The 22,957-nt window shown below is 42.1% G+C and overlaps 2 protein-coding genes and 1 long non-coding RNA gene across 4 annotated transcripts in view; 2 read left to right on the forward strand and 1 right to left on the reverse strand.

Annotated features, from left to right (window-relative positions):
• Positions 1 to 5,263: 5,263 nt before the first annotated feature.
• On the forward strand, positions 5,264 to 9,974 carry LOC106597072 (uncharacterized). Of its 2 annotated transcripts, none has more exons than XM_014188308.3 (4): positions 5,264 to 6,779; positions 6,902 to 7,231; positions 7,586 to 7,755; positions 8,033 to 9,974. In XM_014188308.3, the coding sequence occupies exons 1-4, from the start codon at positions 6,629 to 6,631 to the stop codon at positions 8,192 to 8,194; spliced, it is 813 nt and encodes a 270-aa protein (XP_014043783.1). In that variant the 5' UTR covers positions 5,264 to 6,628; the 3' UTR covers positions 8,195 to 9,974. The 2 variants fall into 2 exon arrangements, with proteins under 2 accessions (XP_014043783.1, XP_014043782.1); XM_014188307.3 differs by having other exon boundaries at positions 5,265 to 6,779; positions 6,902 to 7,237.
• A 582-nt stretch (positions 9,975 to 10,556) lies between these two features.
• LOC106564717 (uncharacterized) lies at positions 10,557 to 15,209 on the reverse strand. The gene is made up of 4 exons (XR_001319524.3): positions 15,068 to 15,209; positions 11,494 to 11,632; positions 11,161 to 11,307; positions 10,557 to 10,740 (listed from the first exon to the last, which is right to left on the reverse strand). It is a non-coding gene; the product is annotated as an uncharacterized LOC106564717 (long non-coding RNA).
• A 3,190-nt stretch (positions 15,210 to 18,399) lies between these two features.
• LOC106564665 (septin-9) overlaps positions 18,400 to 22,957 on the forward strand; it is a 93,756-nt gene continuing 89,198 nt past the window's right edge. The window contains exon 1 of the mRNA XM_014130871.3: positions 18,400 to 18,705. Within this exon, the coding sequence (XP_013986346.1) occupies positions 18,681 to 18,705 (25 nt within the window). The 5' untranslated portion in view covers positions 18,400 to 18,680. The remainder of the gene's footprint in view (positions 18,706 to 22,957) is intronic.

Genomic DNA, 22,957 nt, shown 5'->3' on the forward strand with positions numbered 1-22,957 from the left:
GGTTGGCCCTGGGTTCCTCCTAATGCAAGACAATGCTAGACCTCATGTGGCTGGAGTGTGTCAGCAGTTCCTGCTAGAGGAAGGCATTGATGCTATGGACTGGCCTGCCCATTCCCCAGACCTGAATCCAATTGTGCACATCTGGGACATCATGTCTCGCTCCATCCACCAACGCCACGTTGCACCACAGACTGTCCAGGAGTTGGCAGATGCTTTAGTCCAGGTCTGGGAGGAGATCCCTCAGGAGACCATCCGCCACCTCATCAGGAGCATGCCCAGGCGTTGTAGGGAGGTCATACAGGCACGTGGAGGCCACACACACTACTGAGCCTCATTTTGACTTGTTTTAAGGACATTACATCAAAGTTGGATCAGCCTGTAGTGTGGTTTTCCACTTTACTTTTGAGTGTGACTCCAAATCCAGACCACCATGGGTTGATAAATTGGATTTCCATTGATTATTTTTGTGTGATTTTGTTGTCAGCACATTCAACTATGTAAAGAAAAAAGTATTTAATAAGATTATTTATTTCATTCAGATCTAGGATGTGTTATTTTAGTGTTCCCTTTATTTTTTGAGCAGTATATATATATATATGTGTGTATATATATATATATATATATATATATATATATATATATATATATATATATATATATATATATATATATATATTTGCATTCAAGTTGAGCTGCATCACTCAAGCTTGTCAACATCTTTGTTGATATCAAGAATAAACTGAGGCCTACATTTTGCAATGTACAAATTATTATAATTATTTTCCGACCCCACTGCCATTCGCTCCGACAAACATCAACCCGCAGCTTAATCTATTTGTCTACCCCTGACGTATGTGTTAATTCAGTCATAAAGTATGTTTATATCAACTGTGTGAAAAGTGTGGTGAAGCAGCCCTGTTGTTTGTGAGACTTTACGTCTCTATTCTTAGCTGTTGTTTTCCTGTTAATTCTGTTGTCTTGCAAACATGGCCTGTACAGCTTTTCTTATTCTAGGTTGAAGATACCCATTTACTTCAACCTATATGTAAATAAGGAGGTGAGAAACTTAAAAGGCAGGTTTGCTATTTAGAATGCACTGGGTAAGGTAGGAGGTGATACTGGGAGCAGGTGTTCCGTCCGGTAAGAGGGCAGGAATCCAGTTAGAGAGTTTGAGCTCCCATTTCCTTTCCACTTTCAATGTATCGAAGACAAATTATACAAATATTTCCCATTTCGCTGAATATACAGTACACCTGTACAAAAACATACAGTACTTTTAAATACATTATTTATCTATACATAACTAGAAAGGCATCAAATCTACATATTAACCTACATCTAGTTTCTCTCTCAACCCTGAAAACACATGCAGCTGAATGAAACTAACACCTAAGATGTTTTGGAGAGATTGTGGTTGGCCTTACGGACAGAGACAGGAAACAGAGCAAGCAGCTAAAAAATGACAGGTTGTAGAATAGCAGATCCAGAGTAACCAAGGGAGGTGATAGGTGGGAATGAACCCGTGGTTGCAGAAAATAAATACTTGAATTTATTGCAGATGAAGAATTTCAGGATGCATGGCTTGACTTGAAAAACAGTTGTCTGTAGCAGTAACATTCAGGATACAAAAGCTCACAAAAATGGCAGCGAGTCTAAAGTTCAGCCCCTCAACAGGGCTCCTATTGCAGCTAAGACTATGCCTAAATCATTCCATGGAGGGCCTAGTGTCTGCAGGATATTTTTTTTTAACTTTCAGTTTAGACCTAGACTACCAGGTGAGGGAAGATCTTTACTAATTAGTGACATTAATTAATCAAGTGAAGAGAGGAGCGAAAACCCACAGACACTCAGCCTTCTGTGGAATGAGTTTGACACGTGATCTAGTCAATGACTTTGAACCAAAGTTGAACAGACGTCTGTGCCCAGTGGGGATTTTGTCACAGCCTTTATTTATTTTTTTACAATCGGCAGCTGTTTTATGTTTACAACCAGCAGCCTAATCAATTCTGATTGGCTGCACAAGGCCTGTATGGCGTTTATTTTGCACATTCAGGCGGCAGATAGGTCAACATCATTCATATAAAAAACGGACTACCAGAGGAGGCTGGTTGGAGGAGCTATAGGAGGACAGGCTCATTGTAATGCCTGGAATGGAATAAATGGAATGGTATCAAACACAAACATCTGGAAACCACGTTTGACTCCGTTCCATTAACGCCATTCCAGCCACTAAAATGAGCCCGTCCTCCTATAACTCCTTCCACCAGCCTCCTCTGCAGACCAAGTATGGGCAGTATTTCATCAAGGTAAGTGTTTCATTTAGGCTTCACAAGAGGAGCCCAAATCATGTCTTAAGCTAGAGCTCGTGTGGATTTAGCCCTCATCATGACTCCAATTCAATGTCACTACATTGGGTCATTGGACGTCCCCTTTAGCCTTGTCAGGGAAATGCCCCGACTCTTAGACGCTGCCCAAATGCTCTGTCTAATCGCAAATATGCCTCACACGCAAAACAGGTTTGGAAACATTTGTAACTTTAATATGAATGACAACATTTTTCAAATACAAAAGAACACTTACTGTATACATTACACAGTATAGCAAAGTTGCAGCCAGCTGTGTTTTGATTAACACCTGCTTCTGACCAGAAATGTGGAATGGAATGTTCCAATGGAAATGTGAGTGCACAGTGAGAGTATGTGTCATTCCATGGCTGAAGGCTGTTACAGCTGTGTGCAACTTTCTAAACTGCTTACAGTAAGAGTATCTTTTGATTCTTACTCACTGGTATAAAAGTTAAATTCCAAAGGTTTCCAAAACCGTATTGCGAGCTAGGATTATGAACGTTTCTAAACGTTAAAACAGAGTGTCGGGATTGTAGTTCACATAGAGCCAGTTGTGGTCCATACCTTCACCTGACAACCCAAAAGGCTATAAGCCCCCTTGGGTTCTTGAGAGCTAGTGTGGATTTAGATAAGGCCCAGACAATAGGAGCTCACCTGCCTATTTCAAATGAAATGTGAAACTTAAGCTATGAGTATAAAAGATTAAGCGAGTGACTAATCTCATCCCTATTAAATTCTCCTTTTCCATGTGCTATAATAAAACGTTTGGAGCTAAAGTTTTTGTCAGTGCCCTAAAGAAATGATGACATTGCATTTGGGGGGAAAACTATTTCAGTGAGACAAAGGCCAACATTATTAGGTCTATACCCTCACTGAATTAGTTTCATTGTTTCTACTACTATACTGAAATAAATATCAACTCATTGTAAAGCGTTGGTCCCATGTTTCATGAGCTGAAATAAAATATCCCAGAATTGTTCCATATGCACAAATAGCTTATTTATCTAAAATGTTGTGTACAAATTTGTTTTCATCCCTGTTAGTGAACATTTCTCCTTTGCCAAGATAATCCATCCACCTGACAGGTGTGGCATATAAAGAAGCTGATTAAACAGCATGATCATTACACAGGTGCACCTTGTGCTGGAGACAATAAAAGGCCACTAACGTGCAGTTTTGTCACAAAACATTGCCACAGATGTCTCTAGTTTTGAGGCAGCATGCAATTGGCATGCTGACTACACGAATGTCCACCAGAGCTGTTGCCATAGAAATTAATGTTCATTTTGCCACAATAAGCCACCTCCAAAGTCATTTTAGAGAATTTGGCACTACGTACAACTGGCCTCACAACCGCAGACCACGTGTAACCACGCAGTTACACGTGTCCACATCCGGCTTCTTCACCTGTGGGATCGTCTGAGACCAACCCCCCGACCAGCCACTGAGACTAGCCACCCGAAACCCATTCTGATTGGCTGGGCCTGGATCCCAATTTGGTGGGCCTATGACCCCCTGGCCCACCCATGGATGCGCCCCTGCCCAGTCATCTGAAATCTATAGATTAGGGCATGATTTAAATTGACTGATTCCCAATAAACTGAATCAATTGACCTTACGCCAATGAGCTCAAACACATTTATTCCATAGAGCAACAGCCCATGACGTCGTCTCTGCGACCTTTCTCTCTTCACATGGATGTATTGGATGCTTACGCACGGATGATGTCATGCATGGAAAGCGCAACACGAAAATAACAGCATGGTCATACGTGGGATGTGCGTAAAAGGCACATCAACATCCATTCATGCCACTGATGCACGCGTGATTCCGTATGCACGCTCGTGTGGTCTGAAACTTGGAGCATCCCATTCAGTGCACATCAGGCTTGGTGAAACATATTAGGCGACAATAAATAATACAGAGTAGGCTACTCGGTGGTTTGAATTGTGATACCGCTGACCGTTACCAATGAGCCGCAGCAGACTCCAACAATGAGAACAGTGAAAGAACAAGCGGGATCGAGTACAAGAATACTTGGACGAACACTCTATTTTTTTGGGGGGGGGGGGGGGGACGTTTACTAAATCGTCGCCCAAACGACCACAACATGAAGAAAAGTCCTGCGAATTCGGGTTGTTGGTGAATTTGTTATTTCACGAGTGTGGAAAGCACTCTTGTCCGCCCGCCCATCAATTCCAAGTAGATATATTTCAAAAAGATCTTGAAGGCTATTTGTAGCTAATGTGATATTTTTGCATGTCTGTCTGTGAATTTTCAGCACTTAGTTTGACTCCTTGGGATTTTAATTATATTAATTTGAACCTCTTTTATATACATTTCTGAATACGTCTTAGTTTAATAATCTATAGGCTAGTGTTTTTCCATACATGTCTGCATGTGCACCATATGCCTGGATTTCCCTGTGTTTTCATTACTTGCATGACTTGTTATTAGAGCATATACTTTAACACAGGGAGCAGTACAGGTCAGTCTCCTCTATTCCCTTTCTCTCCTTTTTATTGAGACTCTCCTTTTATTTATTTTATCTTTCTGTCTCTTTTTTAATGTTTCTTCTCTCCCCTCTGACCAGTGTGTGTATGCAGACGGAGTGTTCTCCATCTAGAGGAGAGCCCCCTGGACTTCTCTAGCCATTAAGGCCTCTGTCTGTTTCATTATGCATCACCCCTTTGTCCTTCTCCTTCCTGCTCTCTGTAGCTGTGATGTGCTGGCCCTCTCTAGGCTGTGCTCTATTAATACACGTAGTGGTGTGTGTGTGTGTGTGTGTGTGTGTGTGTGTGTGTGTGTGTGTGTGTGTGTGTGTGTGTGTGTGTGTGTGTGTGTGTGTGTGTGTGTGTGTGTGTGTGTGTGTGTGTGTGGTGCGTGCGTGCGTGCGTGCGTGCGTGCGTGCGTGCGTGCGTGCGTGCGTGCGTGTCTGTGTGTGCGTGTGTGTGTGTCACAGCATACCTCTGCTCACTGTCTCCTCTCAGACCCCATCTGTGCTTCCCACTCGTTCCCAACGTTCAGGACCACAGGACGGGCTCCTGGGATCAAGTGGATCAGATCATCGGAAAATAACACATGCTGATGCCACAGTGTGTTTTAGTGTGTTTCATTCATTTCAGTTTTGTCAGTGATGTGTACTCCGAGGAACTTAAAGCTTTCCACCTCGTACACTGCGGCCCCGAAGCTGGTTGAGAGAATGCCAAGAGTGTGCAAAGCTGTCATCAAGGCAAAGGGTGGCTACTTTGAAGAATCTTTAGCACTTTTTGGTTACTACATCATTCAATGTGTGTTATTTCATAGTTTTGATGTCTTCACTATTATTCTACAATGTAGAAAATAGTAAACATAAATAAAAACCCTTGAATGAGTAGGTGTGTCCAAACTTTTGACTGGTACTGTATGTGATGTATAGACATCATGGACAGTATCTGGATAGAATATATATTATATATCTGTAGAATATGTGGATAGATTAGTATTTGCAAGGAATGAAAGGAAGATTTTCAATTGTTGTTTTTAATTATTACAATCTTCAAACAGAGTAAAATCATCATTTTTGGAGAGAATATTCTGCCTTCTTTCATGTTCTAAGATTTAAACTGTTTTAATAAGTTTAACTCCAGCAACCAAAAGCAGGAAACCCATAAAAATAAACATTTATGTAATTTCTGTACAAAGAATGTCTGTTGTTTCCACCCATAATTAAGTATTATAGAAGTGGTTAAAGTACCTAAAGACTGTACTTTTTTTAGCCCAGTGACAGTACAGGGTTGTAGCAAAACAATTCGCAGCGGAAAACGAAAACAAAAGTTTCTTATTGAACATGTTCTGGTGGTCCCTCTACATTTTTTACAACCCTGGATTGATTGAACTGAAGTTAGACATGTGACACTGAACAGAAGCACTAGAGGGAATTCTCTCCTCACATTCAAATTCTGATGCAAAGGGTGAGAAGAGATATGAGCTGAGTTTGATTAACATTGAGAAAAATCGACATCTGAAAGGTGAATAACATGAACACAACATGATGTAACTTTGATATGCTTTTTTAACAGGCCTGTAGTAATGTGAATGCAATAAAGTTCATTTACAGTTGGATATGTTATTGTTGTTCTCTAACAATGCAATCCATCTAAACTCTCCACTCACCATATTGTATGTCTAACACAATAAACCATTGAGATTCTAATAGCATATATATAGCATTTGATTCAATTAAGAATTCTAAATTAGACTGCAGTAATACATGAAGGTTTGGTTGACTGTGAGGGACTGTGATGTCAGATGTACCCTATTTCCTGTTCTTTATAAGTAGATGTCAGACAGAGACAGACTGCAGTACACAGCCAGCTGTGGTAATGGTGATGTCACTGTTGAGGAGTTTTCTGTTGTTCTACTTCTCATTCAACAAATTGACCACAGCAGCAGGTAAGGCAAGCTGTTTCTTCCCACCAATCGAGGTTGATTCTGTATTAAATCATCAGTATGGTACATATGTATCTTTGATTCTAACAACCATGGTTTCTCTTTCTTCCCTGTCTTTTCTATAGAAGCCATTCTCTGGGTGAAGACGGGGGAGAAGTTTACCATGAAGTGCTCCACCACTCTAAAAGACCAGGATGGAATGTACCTGTATGTTGGGCTGGACAGGGACAGGGAGGTGCTGTATTACTACCAGCGTGACTCCAAACTGACCCCCAGGAGACGTTACTGGGACAGAGTGAAGACTGAGGGACCTGTGGACCAACTGACCATCACCGTCAGTAACCTGACCATAGAGGACACAGGTGTCTACTGGTGTGTTTACACAAAATTCAATAAATCCACGTATGAAAATGACATCAACCAAGGAAGAGGCTCCACTCTGGTCGTGGTGAATGGTAGAGGTATTGTTACACTCTAGGGGTTGTGATATGTTTTACTCTTCTCATGAATGAACAGTCAATTTCACATGTAGACAAAATGTGTGTAATCTAGAATCCAGACTAGTGTTTCTCAGTCTATGGTTCATGGACTGGCAGCGGTCCCTGCAGTGTTTCAGACCAATTTAGTCAACTCTCAAGTGTTAGTTTCAATCTAAACAACCACATAGCCTGCTGGTCCCGATACCAAAAAGCTGAGAAACATTGTTCTTCAGTGGCTTTTCTTTTGTACAATTCTGTCTCTGATAGTTATTTTGTGTGAGTGCCGCAGCATACTGATTAGATTTTCCCGTTTCGTGATGTCTTCCATAGACGATGCCCTCCAGCTGCCATGCCCCACAGCTATTGCAGTAACACTGACCCCCTTTCACCCAGCCAACGAGAAGCTGTGCGCATCTGGCGTGGAAAACATCATCATCATCACCAGCATCTTGACCACCCTGATGTGTGCCGTCATCTTCCTCGCCTGGGTCGCTCCACGGGTGAGTGTGCTGAAGGTTGCCCAGGTGATGGGGCAATGATGTATATCTGTCAAAACATTGTCCTTTATTAACAAGTTGTCCTAGTCCTAGTAAACACTTTGGGAGCATATTACCAGTACGCAGATCTACATTTTGTTCTAAACTCTCAAAACACAATGTTCTTTCCAATGCCGGTCATTGTCGTCCAAGAATAATTAACATGGTTGAATTAGACAATATAACTGATTGCTTGTAGCGCATCAGAAGATATGAATGAAGCAACGTTCCTGTTCCACAGGTGAAGAGGTGCTGTAACCAGGGAGGATACACACCCCAGGTCTTTCCTGACTCGGTCTATGAAGACATGGCCAGGAATCCCATTTATCCACCAGACACACAGCAGGTACAATCGTACCCCTATTCTGTGTCTACCAAAGGAGGAAGTAGGACCACTGTGTAGCTTCTTCGAATGCTTTCTCTGAATATTGCTTCTTTGCTTTCTCAGAATTGAAAAACCTGTTCTGCTATATTTCACAGTTCTAGCCTCAATGCAAGTCTTAGTGGTACATGTTTTGTGTGTGTGCGTGTGTGTGTGTGTGTGTGTGTGTGCGTGCGTATGTGTGTTGCGCCATACCATGCTTATGTGTGTGAATAAAATCTCTATATGGACAGTATTCATATTTCAACAGAAGAGTGAACAGCCAATGTTATATTCCAGTTCTTCCACATGCAATGCACACACACCAATAAAGCACTTTTCTTCTAATGAAATGCTGCTAAAAGTAGTTATGGAAGAAGTGGAAAGTACTCGATCAACGTGAGTTGAGGTGCAACCAAAAAATGTGGTCATCATTGAAAAGGCTCAATGCTTGCTCATCATTTTAACTATTAAAAGATTCTGTTAAGTCATTAGGTGATTTGAAAATCATCTGAAAATGAAACATCCCAATAAATAAGAGACAGCAACCATAGTGCTTTACATTTTGCCCCTGAACGTTGGATTTTGGTGCAGATCTTTTGTGAATGTTCAGAATTGATCAAAGGGCCAGTCTAAATTGCTAAACGGGACGGATCTGGCACGTGGGCCGCCAGTTGAATATCCCTGTTTTAGTCCATAAGGTGTACAGTTGATAGCGATGGAGGCCTCCCTATAACTTTTTTCAATACATCAGGTCATACGATTTATATTGGTTTTAGTTCTAAACAATGCTGTAGGCTGTGTTTTTCTCTAGTGTTTTTAGGTCACTGGACCACTCATCAAGCTGTTCCTGTGCATGTTGTCTTCCACAAAGCCAAAAGAACTTCAACGTTAAAATGAGAACAGTTTGTTAAGACTTTTATTATATTTTATCATAGGTACAAATATTTTAGCTCCTTAAACTTTCAGGCACATCAGGATATAAGCCATTTTACATTACATTTGATTATTCTATGGTTTTAGTTGAGATAGCTAGTAGGTTAAACCATAATGGTCTGAGTACATTGTTTTCATGCTGATACAGAGTAATGAGTGTGTCTTATGGATGGAAAAACAATGATTCATTTTTACTAAGTGACGTAGTATTTGTCTTACACTAGGAGTCCCTGTTTTTTTACTTATGTTTCAACTTCCTAACAGCTATTTTCACTTTAAATAGCTGTAAATGTGTATTGTATCTTTATAAAGGAAGACAAATATTCTCACCGTTTGCCTTTTAATCAAAATTATTGATACATAATTGATAGTTATGTGATATTCAACTTGTGTATTCATGTTTATGTTGTATTTGTATGTATAAAGCATTGGTGATGTTCAGCTATATTGCTTACAGTATTTTGTATGTTTAGAAAGCTTTCTAAATGAAGTCAGACAGGAAACTAGAGTGTTTGTATCAGCTGATATTGAACCAATTAGATTCCCTCTACCGTAATATGGCAGTCTATTTAGTTAACCAGGTAATGCACATCCTTTCATTATGTCTGCTGCACGCAAGCTATCCATTGGTGTTCTTGGTGACATGCTATGATGTAACATGCGGTACTCGCCCTGCATGTCTGCTTTCCCACCACCCACCCCAGACTCCACCTGTTTGGGCACTGCTTTTGTTTCAGTCAGGGGGATTGGTATAGCATACCTGGCTCACTGTTTGTTATTATGTTATCATTATGCATGCTCTGGCAGTGAGCTACCCCGAAGGAGCAGAGCCTTACGCCAAGAGTAACATATTGAATGTATTGTAATCCTTTCTAATAAATGGTTAAACAAATATGTGACGTTTCAGTAACTTTTAATGTCCAATTTACGTTTCAGTATACATGAGCCGCATCATGAAGTTGTTTTGACACTACATTCTACAATCATATCCAAAATCATAACCGTAAGTCAAGTACGATATAAATGTCAAACAGACCCATGTATACGAGACCTCAGTGTGCTGCTGGTGACAGGGATTTCTGATGTGGTGACAGCAGACACATGCAAAACCATACCCAACACCCCAGGGTAACATGAACACGCCCACCATTTTCAAGAACCAACCACAGTGAGTGAATAACTCAATCCCAAGCCCTCCAAAACAACCAAACACACAGAGCATGACCTGCATGACATATGAATATAGAACACAGGCTGTATCCCTATTCACACACTCTACGACTTTGTCTAAATCTCATTCTTAAATCAGAACGCTCAAGGCCTAAGTGGTACTCTTCTGATTTATGTTGATTTATGTTTTATAACTCATAGTTATAATAGCATAGCATGAAAATGCACACATACAGAATGTTGCTTTTTGGCAAAATTGAGTTTTTATTTTTGGGTTATTTACATAAAATGATATAATTGGCCATGATGATGTTACAGTTGGTGGTATCAACTTGTAAAACAGTTATTTACAATGGAGGCAGCTCAGTTGTCGTCCTCTCTGAAGATCCCAGAGGAACACGTTATGATCCTCCAGAGGCGGCTGAAGATCTTCCTAATGGCGTTCTTTTTCTTCTTTGGCTATTTGCCTCCAGCTCCGTCCTCTACAAACAATGAAATATAGTTGAGTATTGCAACAATTTTCGGTGTTGATTTACTTACTGTACATTGCCTAAATAACTGTTTTGACACAGAAGTCAAACATTTCAAAAGCATGTCTGTTGTATGAGATTCAATAGAGATGGGTTGTGTTGCCTTCGATACAGAACAGACCTGAGACCACAACTAACATAAATGATTGGGTTACGGCCTTTAGCAGGCACTCAGTGTTCTGAAAACAGACAGACGAGAGCTCTGTAAGAGTAGGAATAACGACACAATCTTTACTGTAGCTGTTTCACAAAACATACCACAGACATCCAAAGAAAATAATTGCTGCTCATTTGTCATATACATTTGTGATATGATATGACTTTGGACACGGTCGAGGGCCAGGTATAAATCATAGCCTCCTGTTTCTGCACCTCTTGCAGGGGGAGGACATCTTTGTTACGGTTGTCCTTGCTGTTGGTGTTGCTCAGAGTGAGTTGCTCAGATTTAATCTCCAGTCACATTACTCCTTGGTGAATAGTGCCTAGCTGGTTGAGGTCTACATTCTCTGTGGAATCCTTCTGCAAACAGACAGACATACCGTATGTAACTAATCGGAACCTAGTAGCAGTTTTACAAAACATATCAAAGTCATTTCTACATTGTCAAGCTGTCTAAAATGATACACATAAGCTGCAGGGATGCTTGGAATTTCAGTCAAAGACTATCATAATAATAGGCCTTTTCAGATGGCTCTTATTTCTTACCTCGGTGTTCACCTCCTCGTTGGCAACCCATGGTGTCACCAGAAGATGCTTGTGAAGGCTGAGGAAATCTACCTCTGGCTTTCCAACAGGGGGGCTGATGCTCCATAAACTTCCTGACACCAGTGTCGCTGCTGAACCCCTATCAAGAACAACAGACATTGTTAAGTGAAGTCAACCAAGACCTCTCTGGTATGTCTGGAGTAGATGGCAGCAGGATCAAGATGATACACTACATGACCAAAAGTATGTAGACAACTGATAGTCGAACATCTCATTCCAAAATAATGGGCATTAATATGGAGTTGCTCTGCTATAACAACCTCGACTCTTCTGGGAAGGCTTTCCACTAGATGTTGGAAAAATGCTGCGGGGACTTGCTTTCCCGCAGCATATTTGGGGAGTTTCTCCCATTAATCTCTGCAGATCCTCTCAAGCTCGGTCAGGTTGGATGGGGAGCGTTGCTGCACAGCTATTTTCTGGTCTCTCCAGAGAATTTCGTTCAGGTTCAAGTCCGGGCTCTGGCTGGGCCACTCAAGTATATTCAGAGACTTGTCTCGAAGCCACTCCTGCGTTGTCTTGGCTGTGTGCTTAGGGTCATTGTCCTATTGGACGGTGCACCGTCGCCCCAGTCTAAGGTCCTGAGCACTCTGGAACAAGTTTTCATCAAGGATCTCTCAGTACTTTGCTCTGTTCATCTTTGCCTTGATCCTGACTAGTCTCACAGTCCCTGCCACTGAAAAAGATCCCCAAGGCATGATGCTGTCACCACCTTGCTTCACTGTAGGGACGGTGCCAATTTTCCTCCAGGCGTAACGCTCGGCATTCAGGCCAAAGAGTGTCCTCTTGGTTTCATCAGACCAGAGAATCTTGTTTCTCAGGATCTGGGAGTCTTTAGGTGCCTTTTGGCAAACTCCAAGCGGGCTATCATGTGCCATTAAGTGAGGAGTGGCTTCCGTCTGGCACTCTACCATAAAGGCCTGATCGGTGGAGTTCTGCAGAGATGGTTGTCCTTCTGGAAGGTTCTCCCATCTCCACAGAGGAACTCTAGAGCTCTGTCAGAGTGACCATCGGGTTCTTGGTCACTTCCCTGACCAAGGCCCTTCTCCCCCGATTGCTCAGTTTGGCCAGGCGGCCAGCTCTAGGAAAAGTCTTGGTGGTTTCAAACTTCTTCCATCAAAGAATGATGGAGGCCACTGTGTTCTTGGGGACCTTCAATGCTGCTGATATTTTTTTGGTACCCTTCCCCAGATCTGTGCCTCGACACAATCCTGTCTCGAAGCTCTATGGACAATTCCTTTGACCTCATGGCTTGGTTTTTGCTCTGACATGCACTGTCAACTATGGGTTGACAGTGCTCCAATGAAGTTGTAGAAACATCTCAAGGACGATCAATGGAAACAGGATGTACCCGAGCTCAATTTTGAGTCTCATAGCAAAGGATCTGAATACTTATGTGAATAAGGTATCTGTTTTTTATTTTTAATACATTTGCAAAAATCCTTGTTTTGCTTTAACATTATGGGGCATTATGTATAGATTGCTGAGGATTATTTATTTAATCAATTTTAGAATAAGGCTGTAATGTAACAAAATGTGGGAAAAGTCAAGGGGTCTGAATACTTTCCAAAGGCACTGTATATAAGTTGAGCTGCATCACTGAAGCTTGTAAATATCTTTGGTGAAATCAAGATTAAACTGAGACCTAAGTTTTGCAATGTACAAATTATAATAACGATCGCCCCGCAGCTGAATCTATTTGCCTACCCCTAACGTATGTGTTAATTCAGTCATAAAGTATGTTTATATCAACTGTGTGAAAAGTGTGGTGAAGCAGCCCTGTTGTTTGGGAGACTTTACGTCTCTATTCTTAGCTGTTGTTTTCCTGTTAATTCTGTTGTCTTGCAAACATGGCCTCTACAGCTTTTCTTATTCTAGGTCGAAGATACCCATTAACTTCAACCTATATGTAAATAAGGAGGTGAGAAACTTAAAAGGCAGGTTTGCTATTTAGAATGCACTGGGTAAGGTAGGAGGTGATACTGGGAGCAGGTGTTCCATCCGGTAAGAGGGCAGGAATCCAGTTAGAGAGTTTGAGCTCCCATTTCCTTTCCACTTTTAAGGTATCAAAGAAAATTATACAAACAAATATTTCCCATTCTGCTGAATATACAGTACACCTGCACAAAAACATACAGTACTTATGAATATATTTATCTATACATAACTAGAAATGCATCAAATCTACATATTAACCTACATCAAATCTCTCATTCCTGAAAACAAATGCAGCTGAGTGAAACTCGGGCCTAAGATGTTTTGGAGAGATTGTGGTTGGCCTTACGGACAGAGACAGGAAACAGAGCAAGCAGCTAAAAAATGACAGGTTGTAGAATAGCAGATCCAGAGTAACCAAGGGAGGTGATAGGTGGGAATGAACCCGTGGTTGCAGAAAATAAATACTTGAATTTATTGCAGATGAAGAATTTCAGGATGCATGGCTTGACTTGAAAAACAGTTGTCTGTAGCAGTAACATTCAGGATACAAAAGCTCACAAAAATGGCAGCGATTCTAAAGTTCAGCCCCTCAACAGGGCTCCTATTGCAGCTAAGACTATGCCTAAATCATTCCATGGAGGGCCTAGTGTCTGCAGGTTTTTTTGTTTTTTTACTTTCAGTTTAGACCTAGACTACCAGGTGAGGAAGGTTCTTTACTAATTAGTGAAGCAAATGTATCAAGTAAAGAGAGGAGCGAAAACCCACACATACTCAGCCTTCTGTGGAATGAGTTTGACACGTGATCTAGTCAAGGGGGGTCCCAAACTCAACCCTGGGTCCCCCACACACAAGTTTAGTTTTTTTTCCCCTAACACTACAATGCTGATTCAAAATAACCAACTCATTAAGCTTTGACTATTTGGATCAGCTGTGTAGTGTTAGGGCAAGACCGAGCTTGGGAAACCCTGAGCTAAACCAAACCTGTCTGTTTTGCCCCATGGTTGCGCTGGAGTCAGTTTTGTTGCTAAACAACCAACCCGACTACGCTAAACAGCATAACCAAAGATTACTTCTTCATCAGCTCTACAACAAACTGCTATGGAGCAAATTGTAAAATGGTGTTCAACCCTGAGCTGAGAAAAAAGGATAGCCTTTCTACCGTAGCTCCTAAGCCATTCCCATATCGATTACCAATGAGAGTGTACATTTAATTAGCTGAACTTTACTTTGTTAGTTAGACCAGGCAATACTATGAAAAACAAATTCAGTTAATTACATTCATTTGTTTAAATTACCATAATTAGTCAAGTAGACTTTAGTTTAAAAGACATAGAGCTGCATCAAGTAGAACATGATTAGAACTACTACTCAGAGACTGAACGCATGTGTGAGCTGCTTGCCAGTTACGATAACTCACCACACCTGGCTTCAACCAGAGCAATCAACTTGGTAGCAAACAATTAAGATCAGGCACACCTAAGACGGCAGCTAGATAAGCATGGCAATGGACTAGCTCACTTTATCCAAACCACATATGTATATACTTCCAAGCATTTTAGATATTAACTTCATGAATTACCTTTTAAAATGGTGATGAGGTCAGGCTAAGGCTACCTCATCACACAGGTATGAGATGTGTTTAAAGTGATAGATGCTCTGCTGTGGCCTCTCCCTTGTAAACCAGAAAAGATATGACTGTCATTTTTCAGACAGTACCAGAAACTGTAGTAGTTAAATGTATGCTCACTAGAGGGCAGCAAAACCATGATAATGTAGGGGTATGTGGGGATGCCACTTGCCATGTTCGAGAGCATCAAATCCATGATGCATTGTGGGTAAATGGTGACTGACTGATCTACGAACATTCATGAGTAGTTATTTATGATGCAAGGTGATTTGTAGATCAGTTATTAGGCAGTCACCTGCAATGTCGAACAAGCCCAGTGGTCGCATTCCCCTGCACAGACGTTGCTTGCATTAACCAATGTTTGTGTGCCGTGCCATCAACTGACAAATTGGTGGTTAGCTGATACTTAAAAAACCTATCCAGGCGTTGTAAGATCTGTCAGGCGTCAGAAATGTCTAAGCATAGGAACCCAGAAATGTCTATGCATTCAATGGGCTCATTTGGTATTCACGTTTGCTGTGAGAAATTATTCTAAAAACAGCAGACCTGTATAAATGTCACAGCTTGTAAACTAAAATGCCCATTAGTAGGCCAACAGAAGCCTACCCACTGGGCACACACTGGTTGAATCAACATTGTTTCCACGTCATTTCAATGAAATGACATGCAGTAACATTCAGGATACAAAAATGACAGCGAGTCAAAAGTTCAGCCCCTCAACAGGGCTCCTATTGCAGCTAAGACTATGCCTAAATCATTCCATGGAGGGCCTAGTGTCTGCAGGTTTTTTTTTTTAACTTTCAGTTTAGACCTAGACTACCAGGTGAGGAAGGTTCTTTACTAATTAGTGAACTAAATTCATCAAGTAAAGAGAGGAGCAAAAACCCACAGATACTCAGCCTTCTGTGGAATGAGTTTGACACGTGATCTAGTAGGCTGGTGAGAGGAGCTATAGGAGGACAGGCTCATTGTAATGCCTGGAATGGAATAAATGGAATGGTATCAAACACAAACATCTGGAAACCACGTTTGACTCCGTTCCATTAACTCCATTCCAGCCACTAAAATGAGCCCGTCCTCCTATAACTCCTTCCACCAGCCTCCTCTGCAGACCAAGTATGGGCAGCCTGGATCAAAATGTTGTTGTTTTAAAAGGTCAGAGTTGGAACTAACCATTTTAAATGAATAAGAACTGTATTTCATCAAGGTAAGTGTTTCATTTAGGCTTCACAAGAGGAGCCCAAATCATGTCTTAAGCTAGAGCTCGTGTGGATTTAGCCCTTATCATTACACCAATTCAATGTCACTACATTGGGTCATTGGACGTCCCCTTTAGCCTTGTCAGGGAAATGCCCCGACTCTTAGACGCTGCCCAAATGCTCTGTCTAATCGCAAATATGCCTCACACGCAAAACAGGTTTGGAAACATTTGTAACTTTAATATGAATGACAACATTTTTCAAATACAAAAGATACACTTACTGTATACATTACACAGTATAGCAAAGTTGCAGCCAGCTGTGTTTTGATTAACACCTGCTTCTGACCAGAAATGTGGAATGGAATGTTCCAATGGAAATGTGAGTGCACAGTGAGAGTATGTGTCATTCCATGGCTGAAGGCTGTTACAGCTGTGTGCAACTTTCTAAACTGCTTACAGTAAGAGTATCTTTTGATTCTTACTCACTGGTAAAAAAGTTAAGTTCCAAAGGTTTCCAAAACCGTATTGCGAGCTAGGATTATGAACGTTTCTAAACGTTAAAACAGAGTGTCGGGATTGTAGTTCACATAGAGCCAGTTGTGGTCCATACCTTCACCTGACAACCCAAAAGGCTATAAGCCCCCTTGGGTTCTTGAGAGCTAGTGTGGATTTAGATAAGGCCCAGACAATAGGAGCTCACCTGCCTATTTCAAATGAAATGTGAAACTTAAGCTATGAGTATAAAAGATTAAGCGAGTGACTAATCTCATCCCTATTAAATTCTCCTTTTCCATGTGCTATAATAAAACGTTTGGAGCTAAAGTTTTTGTCAGTGCCCTAAAGAAATGATGACATTGCATTTGGGCGGAAAACTATTTCAGTGAGACAAAGGCCAACATTATTAGGTCTGTGCCCTCACTGAATTAGTTTCATTATTACTACAACTATACTGAACAAAAATATAAACACAACATGTAAAGCGTTGGTCCCGTGTTTCCTGAGCTGAAATAAAATATCCCAGAATTGTTCCATATGCACAAAAAGCTTATTTATCTAAAATAAAACATCCCTGTTCGTGATTATTTCTCCTTTGCCCAAAAAATGTAATACAATCATCCACCTGACAGGTGTGGCAAATCAAGATGCTGATTAAACAGCATGATTATTACACAGGTACACATTGTGCTGGGGACAATAAAATGCCACTAAAATATGCAGTTTTGTCACACAACAATCCCACAGATGTCTGAAGTTTTGAGGGAGCGTGCTATTGGCATGCTGACTGCAAGAATGTCCACCAGAGCTGTTTCCAGAGAATTGAATGTGCATGTCTCTACCATAAGCCACCTCCAATGTTGTTTTAGAGAATTTAGCAGTAAGTCCAACCAGCCTCACAACCGCAACCCACATGTAACTAATTCAGCCCAGGATCTCCAGATCCGGCTTCTTCACCTGTGGGATCATCTGAGACCAGCCACCTGGACAGCTGAAACAGAGGAATATTTTTGTCTGTATTAAAGCCCTTTTGTGGGGTAAAACCCATTCTGATTGACTGTGCTTGGCTCCCAATTAAGTTGGCCTATGCCCTCCCAGGCCCACCCATGGCTGAGCTCCTGCCCAGTCATGTGAAATCCATAGATTAAGGCCTAATTAATTTATTTCAATTGTCTGATTTCCTTATATGAACTGTAACTCAGTAAAATTGTTGAAATTGTTGCATGTTGCGTTTATATTTTTATTCAGTAATAGAAACATCTGAGCCATTTAATATTTTACACCACAATAAAATGCAATGGATGTCTTCTAATTTACGAATAGAACCTCCTCAATCTTCCATGTAATGGTCAGTAGAGCGACATTTTGGGGACGCCAATGAGCTCAAACAAATGTATTCCGTAGGTCAACAACCTATGACGTCGTCTCTGCGACTTTTCTCTCTTCACATGGATTGATTGAATGCTTACGCACGGATGATGTCATGCATAGAAAGCGGAACACTAAAATAACAGCATGGTCATAAATGGGACGTGCGTAAAAGGCACATCAACATCCATTCGTGCCACTGATGCGCGCGTGATTCCATATGCACGCTCGTGTGGTCTGAAACTTGGAGCATCCCATTCAGTGCACATCAAGCTTGGTGAAACATCCACTGACAATAAATAATACAGGCTAGGCTACAATAAGTTAGAGTAGGCTACTCGATGGTTTGAATTGGGATACAGCGAACGGTTACGCATGAGCCGCGGCAACAGTGAGAACAGTGAAAGGACAAGCGGGATCTAGTACAATAATACTTGGACGAATACTCAATACATTTTTTGGGGGGAAACGTTGACTAATTGTCGCCGAAACGACCAGAACATGAAGAAAAGTCCTGCGAATTCAGGTATGTTGGGAATTTTGTTATTATTGTGGAATACACTATTGTGCGCCCACTTCAAGTTGCTTTATTTCCAAGAGATCTTGAAGGCTTGTTATGTCTGCATGTCTGCCTACTGTGTATTTTCAGCACATGGTTTGATTCCTTTGTATTTTAATTATTTTAATTTGAACCTGTTTTATATACATTTCTGAATACGTCTTAGTTTAATGATCTATAGGCTAGTGTTTTTCCCTACATGTCTGCATGTGCACCATATGCCTGGATTTCCCTGTGTTTTCATTACTTGCATGACTTGTTATTAGAGCATATACTTTAACACAGGGAGCAGTACAGGTCAGTCTCCTCTATTCCCTTTCTCTCCTTTTTATTGAGACTCTCCTTTTATTTATTTTATCTTTCTCTGTCTCTTTTTTAATGTTTCTTCTCTCCCCTCTGACCAGTGTGTGTATGCAGACGGAGTGTTCTCCATCTAGAGGAGAGCCCCCTGGACTTCTCTAGCCATTAAGGCCTCTGTCTGTTTCATTATGCATCACCCCTTTGTCCTTCTCCTTCCTGCTCTCTGTAGCTGTGATGTGCTGGCCCTCTCTAGGCTGTGCTCTATTAATACACGTAGTGGTGTGTGTGTGTGTGTGTGTGTGTGTGTGTGTGTGTGTGTGTGTGTGTGTGTGTGTGTGGGTGTGTGTGTGTGTGTGTGTGTGTGTGTGTGTGTGTGTGTGTGTGTGTGTGTGTGTGTGTGTGTGTCTGTGTCTGTGTGTGTGTGTGTGTCACAGCATACCTCTGCTCACTGTTTCCTCTCAGACCCCATCTGTGCTTCCCACTCGTTCCCAACGTTCAGGACCACAGGACGGGCTCCTGGGATCAAGTGGATCAGATCATCGGAAAATAACACATGCTGATGCCACAGTGTGTTTTAGTGTGTTGGGATTCATGCTCAGATCTCAGTTGGCAATACAGCACAAATGGATCAGGGACCAGGCTAAGCTTCATTAAGTCAGTGTATGACCTTTCAGAGGGAAGTAGAATGGCCTTTAAAGCAGGACCTTTTCCTATATAGCATTATCCTCAGCAGTTTATGGAGTGTTATCAGTGATTATCACTGTATGTTGGCTCCTATCTCTGTTTAACATCCCAGAGACCTGGGAGAGCTCTGATACTGATACCAACTCTCTCTTAGTGCTGGTGTTGAGACAAACCAGACAACCTGTCCCAAAACACTCACCAACCCTTCTCCTTGGGCTTATCCTTTCGATGTTACATCTGTAGGTTGTTAGCAATATGGTGGAAGGTCTCCCACTAGACTGCTGAAACCTATCCAGACCCTTCAGATCTGCTTATACTGATACCAGTGCTCTGTTTGTGAGGTTGAGACGAAACAGAGACCCACTCTGAAGGGAAACTCACCCAGGGGCTTTTCTGCTTAGTTCTAGCATTGCATGGATGGGTGCCTGTATTTCTGAGCTGACTCTTCATGAGTTATGATGATGCTCTGTTCTAGCGGCAATTCTGGGCTTGTGTAGTTGTCACAAGTGGAGATGTTGAGAGAAATCTCTATTTCCCATCCCTGTGGTTAGCGCTGCTCTATTTCCCATCCCTGTGGTTAGCGCTGCTCTATTTTGCATCCCTGTGGTTAGCGCTGCTCTATTTTGCATCCCTGTGGTTAGCGCTGCTCTATTTCCCATCCCTGTGGTTAGCGCTGCTCTATTTCCCATCCCTGTGGTTAGCGCTGCTCTATTTCCCATCCCTGAGGTTAGCGCTGCTCTATTTCCCATCCCTGTGGTTAGCGCTGCTCTATTTCCCATCCCTGTGATTAGCGCTGCTCTATTTCCCATCCCTGTGGTTAGCGCTGCTCTATTTCCCATCCCTGTGGTTAGCGCTGCTCTATTTCCCATCCCTGTGGTTAGCGCTGCTCTATTTCCCATCCCTGTGGTTAGCGCTGCTCTATTTCCCATCCCTGTGGTTAGCGCTGCTCTATTTCCCATCCCTGTGGTTAGCGCTGCTCTATTTCCCATCCCTGTGGTTAGCGCTGCTCTATTTTGCATCGCTGTGTAATAGCGGGGGAGTTCTTCTCTCTCATCTACTCTCCTCCTCAGTCTTCCATTACTAACAACCAGTGGACATAGATATTATTCAATATTTTCTTCCACACAGAGGAAGACTTTTCTTTTGTGTCTGATGTTTTCTATGAAGGCAAGGCCAGGGAATCTTCATCTGGACAGAGGCCTCTGTCTGTCTGTCTGTCTGTCTGTCTGTCTGTCTGTCTGTCTGTCTGTCTGTCTGTCTGTCTGTCTGTCTGTCTGTCTGTCTGTCTGTCTGTCTGTCTGTCTGTCTGTCTGTCTGTCTGTCTGTCTGTCTGTCTGTCTGTCTGTCTGTCTGTCTGTCTGTCTGTCTGTCTGTCTGTCTGTCTGTCTGTCTGTCTGTCTGTCTGTCTGTCTGTCTGTCTGTCTGTCTGTCTGTGATACACATTGAGAACTAATGGGCTGGATGTACCTATGTTGTTGCCTATTTCCCAGTAACAAACTCCAAATGAAAGTGTGGTGGGGGCTCAGCTGAGTAAATGCACTCCCCATCTCTCTCTCTCTGTACACGTGAGCGAACCCAGTCAGCTGCACTGTACACTGACTCCTCTCAGGATTTGTCCGCACACTGAACGGACCTTTTGTGCTAAGGAGTTGCTCAAGGGGGTGTTATGAACTTGTTACACTTGTTATTATTTGATGCTGGCCTCCATAAGGAAGTGGGTGTCAGGTCTCTAATGTGCGTTAGCAGCAAGCCTTTCAAAGACTTCATAGCAAATCAAATGGTTCGGTGAAGAGTAACGTCCCCATCAGCATGATTTGTCATCACGAAAATCGTTATCCTGACCTACAGCGTTTTATATCCTAGTCTTCAGCTAAGTTAGTACTAACAGGAAAGAGAGACCAGAAATAAACGTGTTGTTAGTGCGTATGAGTTACTAATCTGTAACCGTGTTTGTGCAGATTGTTTGTGTGGCGTAGTCGTCCCTAATGGGGCAGCACTCCCGGTGATGACCTTGATGTGAGGAAGTGACACAATTATCTCAGTCCTGTGTACAGTATTTGGCCTAAGGAGGCTGTTGGCCTAGGTTTGTTGGCCTAGGCACAGACAGTTGAAAGTAGGGCAGAGTCTCTCAACTCTGGTCCAGGGTACCCCCACACAGGGAGTGCAGGCTTTTGTTCAAGCCAAACACTAACTCTTGAATCAATTAATCAACGAGCCATTGACCAGTTGAATCAGGCGTGTAAGTGCTGAATCAGATTAGTGCTTGGCTGGAACAAATGCCTGAATACTGCGTGAGTGTCCGTGGACCAGAATTGAGCAACACCGTAGTAAAGGGATGCTGGGTATCAACTCTCCGTGTGGCTGGACGAGTTGAGCAACCCTGTATGTAACAAGGAACTTTGTGTATCTAGTTTTTCTCATTAGGCTCCAGTGTGTCAGCTATCCTCCTACTCAGCAGCACAATGGCAGATCCAGGTCCCGTAGTGACCAAGCAGCAGATGAGGAGTCAATACCGCTCTTTATGTCTCCTTAACAATGCTGCCTTACAGTGAAGCCAGCTCATTCCCTGAGTCTGAAACGCTCTGTACTGGACCAACCCCAACTCACTGTGGATAATGAGTTTGAGCATGGTGCTGGCAACACAAGGGTTGTGGATTAGATTTCCCACATGGGCCATTGTTTTTAATGTTCATCCTGTGTCATTGTTAATGTTGACTATTCTGTCTCTTTAGAATAACATGTCTGCTAAGTGACCTATTATTAAGCTCTCTCATTGATGAACATCACACCAGAACTCCCACTCAGAAAAACCCACTACTTAGCCTATGGTTCTCAAAGGGACTTGGTGTTCTGTGAATTTGCGTATCCGCACAAATGGTTCTATCTCCATTTGCTGCTGGAGAAGCTTTAAGCTTTCATTAGCCTAATCTTAAGCCCCCCCATAGGAAGTAACCCATTACTTATTATGGCTCATTTGTCTCCAGTCTCCCCAGGTCCAGATGCCTCTATGATTAGCCTCGCTGTGCAGGAATGCCCGCTGACGTTTTGTTTTTTCGGGAATGCCGTCAAAACCGCCGGAAATACTGTGGTGCGCTCTATGACATCACTAGCCAGTGTGTCAGAGTTCAGCTATTTATAGGGATGTTGATTTGGGTAACACAGCTGACACACACAGACACACTGAAAACAGGACACTGAAAACAGGACACTGAAAACAGGGCCATGTCACTATGGC

This window comes from Salmo salar, chromosome 12, assembly GCF_965601325.2.
Source record: "Salmo salar chromosome 12, fSalSal1, whole genome shotgun sequence".
Lineage (NCBI taxonomy): Eukaryota > Metazoa > Chordata > Actinopteri > Salmoniformes > Salmonidae > Salmo > Salmo salar.

Excerpts from the sequence above, each read along its gene's own strand:
- LOC106597072 (XM_014188307.3), top strand. The coding sequence starts at position 6,629 with ATGTCAGATGTACCCTATTTCCTGTTCTTTATAAGTAGATGTCAGACA. Across the intron at positions 7,238-7,585 it reads GGTCGTGGTGAATGGTAGAG|ACGATGCCCTCCAGCTGCCA; the intron begins GTATTGTTACAC and ends TGTCTTCCATAG. Across the intron at positions 7,756-8,032 it reads TCGCCTGGGTCGCTCCACGG|GTGAAGAGGTGCTGTAACCA; the intron begins GTGAGTGTGCTG and ends CCTGTTCCACAG.